The following is a 13,010-nucleotide window of genomic DNA, read 5'->3' as shown; positions in this document are numbered from 1 at the left end:
TAGTCACATTAATTTAAACCTGAATTTTTAAAGGCAACCAAATATCAACACACTGGTAAGCACTGCTAAAATAAAAAAATGATACTAACATGCTGCATCCTTTGTTACTACTGGGTTTGAAGCATCACTTGGTGGTCCAACTCCTGCTCTATTCTCTGCACTGACACGGAATTCATATTCATTTCCTTCTAGGAGTCCGGTAACTTTGCATCTAAGGTCTGAAACTGGTTTCTTTGTTGCTCTGACCCATCTCAATCCTTTCTTTTCTTTCCTTTCCACATAGTAGCCTGTTATCTCACTACCACCATCATCAGCTGGCCTTTTCCAGCTAATAGTCACAGTATTTTTAGTCACATTTGTTACTTCTGGCTTTCCAGGAGGACCTGGGGGACCTGATAAGAAAAAAAAAACATGTATTGCAAAATAGATGAGTCTTTAAATACTGTAATAAGCACCTGCTTAAAGCTTTTAACCTAGTCTACTTACCAAATCTATCCACCATTTTAACTGGTTCTGATTGCACCGGTTCACCTTTGCCAAACTCGTTCACTGCTGACACACGGAATATATATTCATTTCCTTGAATGAGCTTGCTAACAACATGTCTGCAACTCTCAATACCTTCAGCAACTAATGTCCATAGCAGTCGGCTAGTTTCTCTCTTTTCAAGTACATAAGACTTTATTGGTGATCCACCATCCTCTGCTGGAGGTGACCACGTCAGAGTAGCTTTTTCAGCTGAGACGTTGCTGACATCAAGAGGGCCAGGGGGTCCGGGCACATCTAAAACTTTCACATGTACCTGCTCTTCTTTTGTGCCAAAGGGATTGGTAGCAGTAATTGTGTATTCACCAGTATCTTTCCTGGCTGCATATTTGACAGTGAGGGTGGAAGAAGTTGGTGTTTCTTCGATGTGCACAATCTCTGAAGGCTTAAAATCTTTTCCTGCTTTGGACCACACTGAAGTTGGGAGTGGTTTGCCACGGATGTTAATAGCAGACATTGTAATGGTATCTCCTGCTTTAACTGTCAATCCTTCTTTCACAGCAGGATCAATAACAATTGTTGGTGCCTCTGCAAAAGAAAAAAACATTTGTCAGGGAAAAAAGAGCAAGAAAAGTGTATTTTAATATTATCAAGAAAATCCTTGTGTTTTTGGTGTCATATACACACCGTACTCATCCTTGCATATTATGGTTCCTGTAGATTCGGATGGAGGACTGATAGCACCAGCTGTATTTTTTGCTCTGATTCTGAATTCATACTTTGATCCTTCACTAAGGTCAGTTACAGTAAATGCACAATCTGGAACATTCACATGATTAGCCTTTGTCCAAATCTTTGAAGGCAAGTCACGCATTTCAACTATGTAGCCAATTAATTTATGTCCACCATCATATTTTGGTTCTGTCCAAATGAGAGTTACTGAGTTCCTGGTTACATTGATAACCTCAGGTTTCCCAGGAGGATCTAAAATAATCAAAATAAACCTTGAGTCAGTCAGGTTCTAGTGTTGTTGATTTCACAAAATTTTCTCTTTTCTTCTGCTGACTTACCAATTGGATCAAGTGCCACAACTGGCTCAGATGGTAAGCTTGGTTTTCCTACTCCTGCCAAGTTGATTGCCATCACTCTGAATTCATATTCCAGACCTTCAGTTAACCCTGTAACTCTGAAGTCTTTCATCCTTAGTGGAGTCTTGTTAGCTCTTTTCCACATAAGGCTATTTCTTTCTTTGACTTCAATATGATAACCTAAAAGTATAAATAGATGAAACAATATCAGAGGGTATTACAAAAACCTGCACTTGAATAATTAACTTCCCAACTCACTACTGTATCTGTAGAGCAGATTACAATGCTATAATTGATGCAAAAACAACATTTAAAGGTAGATTAAGGAATGAATATTAGCATATTACATGATGTTCGAGTAACGCTCAAATAATAAAATACATTTAATATCTATTGTTCCTCTCATAGAAGATGTGGCTATATGTGTATGAAACAGTTATTGCATCCCAGTTACTTTTTCTAACTTTTAATGGGTTTTAAATTGAATTTATATATTTAAATTCCTTAAACCTCAAATGCAATTTAAATTCCTCATATTCCTGTAGCCTCAAATGCAACTCAAATGAGGCCGCAGCTGAAGTACTGCGTCCAGTTTTGGGCCTCCCACTTCAGGAGGGCCATAGATAAGCTTGAGAGAGTCCAAAGGAGAGCCACCTGTATGACCAAAGGCTAAGAGGGCAAGCCTTACAAGGATAGGCTACGGGACTTGGGACTCTTCAGCCTGGAGAAGATAAGGCTCAGGGGGACTTGGTGGCAGCCTACAAGTATAAAGGGGGTGGGGGGGCATGCAACGGGACTTGGAGGACAGTTGTTAAGCAGGGCTCCCCAAGGGATAACAAGATCTAACAGCCACAAACTCCTGGAAGGCCAATTTAGATTGGACATAAGAAAAAACTTCTTTACAGCCTGTGTGTCCAGGGTCTGGAACAGACTCCCCCCAGAGGTTGTGCAAGCACCTGCTCTGGACTCATTCAAAAGGCACCTGGATGTTTATCTTGCTGGGATCATTTGACACCAGCAGGCTTCCTGCCTATGGCAGGGGGGCTGGACTCGATGATCATGCAAGGTCCCTTCCAGCCCATAATGTCTACAAGTCTATGAATCTATTAAAAAAGCATGTACTGAGAGACTAATTCTAAAATGTGTAAGTAATGAATAATTTAAGGCATAACTGTATAATAGTTTTATTTTACTCTTTGAAAAGAAGGAAGAAAAGCTTTAAAAAAGATACTAAGAAGCTTTTTGAGCAAATACCTGTGATTGGTGAGCCACCAGTTTTCCTTGGGTCCATCCAAGTTAGAGATACAGAATCATGCCTAACATCAACAATTTTGGGAGGTGGAGGAGCATCTGGTACATCTAAAAAATGTTAAAAATATAAATAGCATTAACAATAAATGCTAACATTAAAGCAATTTTTAGTTTAAAACATTGTAATTTGTTTACTTACCAAATGGATGTTTTGCGACTACAGGGTCAGATTTAAGGCCTTCACCTACTCCATACTTATTTTCAGCACTGATCCTGAAAGTATATTCATTTCCCTCATGAAGTCTTGTAACTCTAAATGTAGTTTTTTGGACAGCAGAAGCACATATCACCCACTTATTGTTTACATTATCTCGCTTCTCTATTATATAGTTGGTGATTTCTGAACCACCATCATCTTTTGGTGGACCCCATTTTAAGGTTATGGCATCAGCTGTGACTTCTTCAAATTTCACCGGTCCTGTTGGGATGCCAGGTTTGCCAACAACTTTCACAGAAATAGTGCCTTCCTTAGTGCCAGCAACATTCTTCAGTGTGATTGTGTACTTTTCAGCATCATCTTTATGACAGTCACGTACCAAGAGAGTAGTATTAACTGCTGTAGCCTCAAATGCAACTCTTCCAGTCTCAGTAAGAACCTGGTCTTCACCTTTCCTCCATGTTACGGTTGGGGCAGGTTTGCCTTTAATTGGGATTTTAAGACGGAAACTACCACCTTCTCTAGCTAAATAGCATGAGTCAGGTAGATCTCTTAAATCAAGATCAGGTGCCACTAAAAAAATAGAAGAAACCAATTTAATCAATTTGGGTGTAAAACCTAGAATTTTTCAATTCCTATACAGTTTTGAACTTCACTAACATGTGTACTAGATGGACATTATATACAAATAAGATGTAGTTTGGATGAATGACAGGAAGAATTCATGTGTTTGTGTCGAAACTTACCAACGTCATCTTTTGCCACAACTGTGATCTCACTTGGAGTTCCATATCCAGCATCGTTCTGTGCTCTCACTCTGAAAGTGTACTCCTTCCCTTCTTTTAGATCCTTCATTGAAAACTGTAGGTGCTTTGACCTCATAACTTCTTGCCACATATCATCATCAGTCATAACCTCAACAGTATAGGCAATAATATGGCTTCCACCGTCACTGATGGGCTTTTTCCATGCTAGATTGCAAGATGACTTTGTTACAGCCAAAGCTTTCAGATCTACAACTGGCCCAGGAGTTTCTAGAAGGATTAAAAACATTGATAAATCTCAGTTAAAAATTAAAATAAAAATTCCTTTGAAAGTAAAGTAGGATACGAGTGTTTATTATTCTTACCAGAAGCTTTAACCGCATCACGAGTTTCACAGGGCTCACCAATGCCATATTCATTTTCAGCAAAAACTCTGAAAAAGTAAGATTTGCCTTCCTCCAAGTTAGTTATTCTGAAACTTGTCTTTGAACACTCTGTTGATACTGTGGACCAAGATTTTCTTTCTGCATCACGTTTTTCAACAATATAGTTCTTGACTGGACTGCCACCATCAATTAGTGGAGGTTCCCATGAAATAAAGGCAGAATCCTTAGATGCTTCTTTTACAATCAGATTAATAGGAGGTCCAGGGGTATCTAGATGGATAAAAAATAAACATTTGTTTTATTAAGTAAAACACAGAAAACATTATTTAAATTTTTTATAAAGCGTTAATATTTTTAATCAGCCTGATGCTTACCAAGTACTTTCACAACAATGGTGTAGGACTTTTTGCCACAGCTGTTCTCCAGAGTCAAGACATATTTTCCAGCATCATATTTATTTACATTTTCACAGCGTAGGAAGGTGTCAAAATCAGTTGATTTGATGTCTAAACCTGCCCGGTCTCTTAAATTGGCATCCACTTTAGACCAAGTAATCTTTGGAGGTGGACGGCCTCTTACTGGCACATAAAGCCTCATTGTGACTCCAGCACGTAATATTAGTACTTTCCTGAGTTCTGCATCAAGCTCTCCTTCTGGTGGAACTTCATTTTTAATAAAAGATTTATAAATTAAAATGTTAGTGAATCACTAAAATTACCATGATCAGAAGTCCCAATTTACTGGCATTTCCCCAGATTGGCTAGGTTGCTTTTGTGTCTCAATTTATATTATTGCATAAAATGGTGTGTCCTAGTTTCAAGAGAGTTGGGAGACTAGCCTTCTCCTGCAGTGCTTACTATTCTTTGTCCACCCCCTTTCTTATCTTTTCCCACCAGCTACAACTCTTATATTCACTTTCCTTATGAAGCAGTTTCCCACCTCCTCCATATTTTGCAAAAAAAATTCAAGCTTAGCTTCCTGCGCTATAGCTTTTACCATGCACCAGTGTAACTCTGTGGTGCTACATTTATGTTCTGTTCAGTTGTGCTTTCAGCAGCCAGTAGGGCATTTGGGGACAGCAGTTCTATGCAATTTGGCAATATACCACAGAGGACTACAGTGGAATAACATTGACAACTGGGCTCCAAATTCCTTGAAAGATAAGACAGAGATGGAAGGACTGAGGAACAGGAGAGAGACATTTGGAAAGTTTTAATGAGGGTTAGGGTAGAAGGATCAAAATCTTGAAGATGGAAGGAAGGTAGGAAAGCATCTGGCATGCAAAGAAGTAGGAGTGGGCACTAACTTCTCTCAAAAATGACCCCAGTCAAGTTTCATTTTCATCAACCTTTCCATAGCGTTTAAAATAACTCCCTATGCTCTCCCTTCTCTAGGCTGCCGGACCCTGTTGTAATCTGCTACTGCAAACTGACAAACCATTCTTCACAGGTCCTGTATCTATCCTACACATAATTAAACTGTGCAAGTTAACTGTTTTCCAGAGTACTTACTTAAAATGTCTTTGGCGAGGTGCTTGTCAGGCACATCACTTGGGTCACTGTATCCAATCTTATTGACAGCATAAATACGGAACTGATATTCTGTATTCTCGGACAGTCCAGTTACCACAAAATGGGTATCCTGTAGGTTCTTTGGCAGATTACATCTGACCCAGTTTTCTGTGTCAGCTCTTTTTACTTCTACTAAATAACCAATAATAGGGCTTCCACCGTCATATGCTGGTTTACTCCAAGATAGATGTACAGAATTACGGGTTGTATCAACCACTTTTGGGAAGGCAGGTGGGCCAGGAGGATCTGGGATTGAAAACAGTAGGAAATTATATACAATGTGTTATATAATCATAATGTACAATTGTATTCAGAAATTTCATAAGAAAAACAAAAATTGTTTTTAACTTACATTGAGGATCACGAGCATATGCTGCCTTAGACGGTCCACTTGGTTTGCCTGGTCCAGCCTTATTAAATGCTGTTACTCTGTATTCATATTCAGTTTCTTCTTGGAGTCCAGTAGCCTTTATAGTTCTTTCAATGACAGGCTTCCTGTTTACCTTTGTCCAGTTAACAGCCTTAGTTTCACGTTTCTCAAGTATATATCCAGTTATGGGGGATCCACCATCATCTTTTGGTGGTTTCCAGCTAACAGTCATAAAGTCCTTGGTAATATTACTAATGACTGGTGGCTCACAAGGTCCAGGCACATCTGTAAATATTTATTTGAAAGTTATTTGCACATTCTTAACATGTGCATAAAAATCAACGAACCACTAAATCATAATAAGATATGCTTACCATATGGATTTTTAGCAACTGCTGGGTGAGTGAAGACGGGATCTCCAACACCATATTTGTTTTCAGCACAAATGCGGAACTGATACTCGTGTCCTTCTATCAGTTTCTCTACTGTGCAGCTTGTAATAGGTACATTGGCAGTTACTTGGGCCCAGTTTGCTCTGCTTGTTTCACGCTTATCAACAATATAGTTGGTAATTTCTGAACCTCCATCTTCAAGAGGAGGCTCCCAAGAGAGCATTGCGCGATCTACATACATATGGTTGATTTTAACTGAAGCAGGAGGACCAGGCTTATCTGGAAAAATTGACAAATAGTTACATCTCTAACTCTTGACATTTAATCTAAGGTATAAATGTAGTACTAATAAATAATCTCTAACCTACCAAGTACTTTAAGCTTAATGGTTGCTGACTTAGAACCACTTGCATTATCAGCAGTAATAGTATAGTCTCCTGTTTGCTTCCTGTTAACACTGAACAACTCCACCGTAGATAGGTTTCTCTTGGTGGTGATCTTAATGCCTTCAGCTGGTTTTAAAATGTCTCCTTCTTTCTTCCAGGTAATTGTTGGCATGGGTTTACCATATACATTTGCCTCAAGACAAACATTTGTCCCAGCTTTTACTGTAAGCAGTGATTTCATAGATACACCCAACTCTATTCTGGGAGGAACTGTGAAGAAATAAAAATAAAAGACAAAATCAACCTAACAAGAATTAAATATATAATTCTTCATATGAATAGAAAGCATAAATGCACAATTAGAGTTCTCAAATGGTTCTCCATTATCCATTCCTTACCATTTTCTTCCTGTATGGTGACTGGGTCAGAAGGTTCAGAAGGACCACTAATATTAATTGCTGTCTTGGCGATCGCTCTAAATTGATATTGAGCATTTTCTTCCAAATCAGTAACAGTGTATTCCTCTTGGGGAATTTGATATGGGGTAGAATTACATCGTACCCATTTATCACCAGGCAGTTTGCAAGCTTCTACAAAATAGCCAATAATTTTGCTACCACCATCATGCTTTGGTTTTGTCCATACAAGTGACACGGTACTCTTTGTGACATCAATAACATCAGGTTTACCAGGAGGATCTAAAAGCAAACAAGATTGTTATAATTTTATCCTATAAAAATTTTTGGCATTTCAGGAACATCTTTTTCAGTGATGGATGGATAGATATTCACAGCACATCTATCCAAAAACAAAAATGCTACATTGTACATGAATATATAGCGTATCCAAATACCCCAAAATATTCAAGAAAGTTGCAAATATACTTAAACAATTCAAGTTGAGTATATATTAACTGTATTTGCAAATTATTGGAATGTTTTGCTTACCAACTGGTGTTCTTGCTGTAACAAAATCAGTTGGTTTGCTAGGTTTACTTGCTCCAGCTTTGTTCAGTGCATATATTCTGAAAGTATACTCTAGACCTTCAATTAGGCCTACACAAGGGTATTCTGTGGAGCGTACAGCTGTATCATTAGCCTTCACCCACAGCAAACTGTTCCGTTCTTTACGCTCTATAAGATAACCAGTGATTGGACTGCCTCCATCACTGTCTGGTTTGTCCCAGGCTACAAAGATGCAGTCCTTGTTGACCTTGGTAACACGTGCATTCTTTGGTTCACTGGGAACATCTAGAGAGAAACATATTGAATGTTATCTTTTCCTTTATGAATAGAAAATAATAGAAACAGGCAAATGCCATTATTGGAAGCTGACATACCAAATGGGAATCTTGCAACTATCTTGTCAGATGTAAGTGGCTCAGAAATACCAAAGCGGTTTTCAGCACGAGCACGGAACATATACTCTTGTCCAGGGATCAGTTTTCCTATTCTGCAGCTTGTCTTTGTGACAGAAGCTACAGCTGTTACCCAGTCTCCTCGGCTAACATCACACTTCTCAACCACATAGTTCGTAATGTTACTGCCACCGTCTTCAAGAGGCATATGCCAAGCAAGAGTACAAGCATCAGCGTCTAGGTCAGTGATGTCAAATGGAGGCTGAGGTGGACCTGGGGCATCTGCACATAGAATCAAAGAATAATTTAAGGAAATGGTCAAGAACAAAATGTGTTAATTTTACTTCTGAAGAAAGTTAGGTTTAAAAAATAGGGAAAAGGAAACTTACCCATGACAACTACCCTGATTTTCTGAGTGGCAATGCCAGAACTGTTTTCTGCAGTAAGACTATAATAATCACTGTCTTTTCTAGTCACATCCTTTATGATGAGAACAGAAGAATTTTCTGCCTTGTGCACAGCAAGACGACTGGATATACGTACATCTTGTTCTGCTTTCATCCATTTACACACTGGCTGAGGTTTCCCATAGACATATCCTTCAATTCTGAGCTTCTGTCCAGCCTTAATGCTCATATGATCTGGCATCAAGATCTTAGGTGGGACTACAAAGATAAATACACAAATATATGTAACTCTTCTGAGAAATTATTTTAGTTTTTCATATGTATACCTTCTACATCTTTCTCTGGAACAATAAGGATATTAAAGGCAGTATCCTTGGTTCTAACTCATTAGGGAGCCTAAACCTGAGGTCTGAATTATGTAGACACCCTGGAACCAGAAACTCTATAGTTGGCAATATCTGCTCTGACATACAGTTTTATATTCTGATTTAGACTGTAACAGAATATTTTTGTTTGCATTGTTTTCTTGTATGTTTGTAAATATCTAATACAGCATTAACACTTTATTAATACTCATTCTCCTTAAAACAATGGGTAACCAAATGGCAGTCTTTAAGCCTGCCAATATCACCTAATCATTCAGAAGACCCACTGCTCTTGAATCGCTTAGTCTCTCTGGTGGAAATCATGTGACCAGACTTCACCACAAGTTTGTTCTTTCCTTCTTCAGTGCTGCCATCTTTCCCTTTTTCTACCTCCATTTATCCCTCAGCAGAGGATTCTGGTAACTTCATTCAAAAGAAAACTGATGAAATATAGTGTGGCCATATTCTGCCATCAGCTTGCTTTTCCTTCTCTCCCTTCCAAACCTTCTCCTTATTTTCCTTTTGTTATATGTGTAGAAGTTTTGCATTTGTTCTCTTCCTCAAACCTTCAATTTGCCAACAATTCTTTCCCATCCTGTCTTCTGATCTCCCTCTGCCAACCCTCTCATTCTCTTCTTTACCTCTTTCCTTAACCTATCTTTCTCCACTGGCTCTACAACTCCTCCCCAGAATGCAAGCAAGAGTTAGTTTTTCCCATATTAAAGAATTTTACAAAATCCTCAGTTTCACTTTCTTCTTCAACTACAACCTTTAATTTCTAAGTTAATTAATACTAACTACAATTGCTATCTGGAGCAAAAGACAGGTTTCTCAGTGTGATCTTTTACAGAAGTGCAGAAAAGATTTTAAAGAGTTCTAGAGCTTCTAGGACTTCATCCAAGATCCAAAAACTTTGTAATTCCATTTCTAAATAGGTTTTAGTAGCATAGCCAGTATTTATTTAATTACTTACTGAGTTGCTCTTTAATTTCAAATATTCCCTCAGTTTCTCTTGGCAAACTTACTCCTACAGCATTTCTAGCTGCCACTCTAAATTTGTATTTCTGTTTTTCTTTCAGGCCAACTACAACAATGTTCAGATCCTTGACAATAGAATATTGTGTCCAGTGATCCGCAGCTTGTTCTTCTTCTTTATAGCTAATAATGTAACCATCAATTTTAGAGCCTCCATCACGCAGGGGTGGCAACCAGCCTAAAGTGGCACTATTCTTTGTAATTTCAGTAACTTCAACTTTTCTTGGTGGATCAGGTTCACCTTAAGAAAAAACAAAACAGGAATATTTAAACATCATTATTTTAACTAATAAATGTTAGTGATAGTCTTAAGACTGTTGAGTAAGATAAGAATATATTTATTCAACAAGGAATTGATTTATAGAGTTATGCTTTGGATTTGGAAAACATGTCATATTACAAGCTACAGAAGTGATTACATAAATGTTAATATATTATAGTATGCAGCGTGTTGATTTGTACTCAGCAAACATGAGTTTAAGAAGATTTATACCATTGTGACTTAGTGCTTTTGAGAAATCAAGAGCTTATTGGAGGGTAGAACAAATAATAATGCAGCAGTAAAAGAAGCACATTAATAAATACTTACTTAGTGGATCTGTTGCCCGGATTGGCTTTGGTATATCGGCTGGAACACCTGAACCATATTCGTTGACAGCAGTTACTCTAAAGAAGTATTCATTTCCAGGTACAAGATTAGCTATTTTGAAACTAGTTTTCTTTAAATCTGCAATAACTGTTGTCCATGTCTTTCTATCGGCCTCACGTTTCGCCAGAATATAGTGAGTTACTGGGCTACCACCATCATTTTCAGGAGGTGCCCATGAGAGCTGACATGACATTTTTGTGACATCTGAAACCTTGAATTCAGCCACAGGTCCAGGAGTATCTAAAAAGAAACATCAATTTATGTATCTGTCCTCCTTGAGCATCCTTACTAAATTAAAATTAAACTGAACTTATAGTTTCTTCTATATGGAAAATTAATATTAGCCATGTACAATGATATTTAACTGTTATTAACAATATGGATTGTAACAATTTCTGTAAGACACTGAGAGGAAGAATAAGTAAAAAATAACATCTTTAAAAATTGTTTCTGATTACTCACCAAGGACTCGGACATTCACAAACACAGCTTTTTCTCCAGCTGCATTAACAAGTGTCAAAGAATATTTGCCTGAGTCATCACGTGTCGTATTGGGGATGACAAGGAAGGCCATTGTGTCAACCAGATCAACCTGGCCCTTTCTGATTACATTATCAATACCAGTTCTTCTCCAAGTGACTTTAGGTGCTGGTCGCCCTCTTACAATGGCAAAAAGTCTAATGGGGCATCCTGCTCTGACTGTGACTAACTTTCTCATGCTTGCATCCAAATCAATCTCAGGTGGTTCTGAAATATAAATTAAATTAAAAAAAAGTTTAGATTGTGAAATCAAATTAAACAGAGTAAACAAATGATGTATATCTTCACAGAAAATACGTCAAAATTTACCAAGTATTTCCTTAGGGGAGACGGCTTCTTTCAGTTCAGCTGGTCTGCCAAGGCCAACCTGGTTTTGGGCAGAAACCCGGAACTCATATAGTTGTTTCTCATCAAGACTGGTAACTGTAAATTCTGTGTGAATAACTTGGGCAGCAACATTGCATCGTTTCCATCCTGCATCAGGTTTTTGACCTTCAACTTTTTGTCTGACTTCTACGACATATCCAATAATTGGAGCCCCACCATCATACACTGGTTTTCCCCAACCAAGTGTAATGGAACCCTTTGTGCTATCAACCACCTTCAGATTAGTTGGAGGACCAGGTGGTTCTGGAAGACAGTTAAAAAAACAGTTTATAAATATGTTCAAATAATTAATCTACTTACTATTTTACTATTTATTTAAATAAAGCAATAAATATGATAATATGGTACCTATAGGGTCTTTTGCCACTACTGGTCTTGATGGCAAGCTTGGCTCTCCAAGGCCAATTTCATTTTCAGCGCTGACACGGAATTGGTATTCATGATATGGAATGAGGTTTGTAACTTTCTTGCGTCTCTCTGGGATTGCACTCTTAGTAACAGGAACCCATCTTAATGATCGTTTCTCTTTCCTCTCCAAAATATATCCTGTAATTGATTTGCCACCATCATACTCTGGTGGATTCCAAACTACTGTCATTTCTTCTTTGCTAACCCTTGAGACTTCTGGGGGTTCAGGACGACCGGGTCTTTCATACTTTGTTTTTGCAATTATTGGTTGTGTTTCTGTGGGTGGGCCAGTGCCCATCTTATTCTCTGCACGGACCCTAAATATATATTCATTGCCTTCTATGAGGCGTGTCACATGTGCATAGTTTGTTAGAACAGAGGAAGAATGTGTAGACCAGATCATACGCTTGCTTTCACATTTTTCTAAAATGTAGTTTTGTATTTCACAACCACCATCATCTTCTGGTAGGTCCCAGCTGACAGTACACCTATCAGTTGAGATGTCAGAAACCTTCAGATTTCTTACAGGACCAGGTTTATCCAAAACAATAACAGTTGCATATGCTACAAAACTGCCGGCTATATTAGTTGCAGTAATCACATATTTACCACCATCACTACGCTTTGATTTTGTGAGAACAAATTTAGATGAATCAGAAGTTGTTTCAATTTTGACCCTTGGAAGTCTTGTTAGGTCTGTTGCATCTTTGTCTTTTGCCCATACAACTTCTGGTTGTGGCTTCCCTCTAAGTCCTGCCTCAAGTCTAATTGTTTCACCTGCTTTCACAATCAGCACACCACTTAACTTCAAATCAAGCACTGGTTTCTGCAGGTCTTCCTTCACTACAACTTCACTTGTTGTCACCCAGCCACTTTCACCCGCCTCATTCTTGGTCTGAACTCTGAATTGATAAATTTTATTTTCAACACATTTATCAACCATGTAGTGTG

The 13,010-nt window shown here is 38.2% G+C and overlaps 1 protein-coding gene across 1 annotated transcript in view; it reads right to left on the bottom strand.

Annotated features, from left to right (window-relative positions):
* Positions 1-13,010, bottom strand: part of TTN (titin) — a 276,986-nt gene that overhangs the window by 46,369 nt on the left and 217,607 nt on the right. The window contains 22 exon segments of the mRNA XM_025216548.1: positions 90-392; positions 487-1,074; positions 1,174-1,470; positions 1,557-1,754; positions 2,829-2,933; positions 3,025-3,615; positions 3,789-4,076; positions 4,172-4,462; positions 4,567-4,854; positions 5,704-6,009; positions 6,116-6,418; positions 6,508-6,804; positions 6,894-7,181; positions 7,310-7,609; positions 7,859-8,161; positions 8,251-8,550; positions 8,658-8,933; positions 10,014-10,316; positions 10,665-10,964; positions 11,187-11,471; positions 11,574-11,894; positions 12,000-13,010. The exon segment at positions 12,000-13,010 is cut by the window's right edge and continues 11 nt beyond it. Of these exon segments, the coding sequence (XP_025072333.1) occupies positions 90-392; positions 487-1,074; positions 1,174-1,470; positions 1,557-1,754; positions 2,829-2,933; positions 3,025-3,615; positions 3,789-4,076; positions 4,172-4,462; positions 4,567-4,854; positions 5,704-6,009; positions 6,116-6,418; positions 6,508-6,804; positions 6,894-7,181; positions 7,310-7,609; positions 7,859-8,161; positions 8,251-8,550; positions 8,658-8,933; positions 10,014-10,316; positions 10,665-10,964; positions 11,187-11,471; positions 11,574-11,894; positions 12,000-13,010 (7,542 nt within the window).

The sequence above is a fragment of the Alligator sinensis genome, unplaced genomic scaffold (assembly GCF_000455745.1).
Source record: "Alligator sinensis unplaced genomic scaffold, ASM45574v1 scaffold871_1, whole genome shotgun sequence".
Classification (NCBI taxonomy): Eukaryota; Metazoa; Chordata; order Crocodylia; family Alligatoridae; genus Alligator; species Alligator sinensis.
The sequence above is the reverse complement of the archived record's forward strand: the minus strand, read 5'-3'. Positions and strand labels throughout refer to the sequence as shown.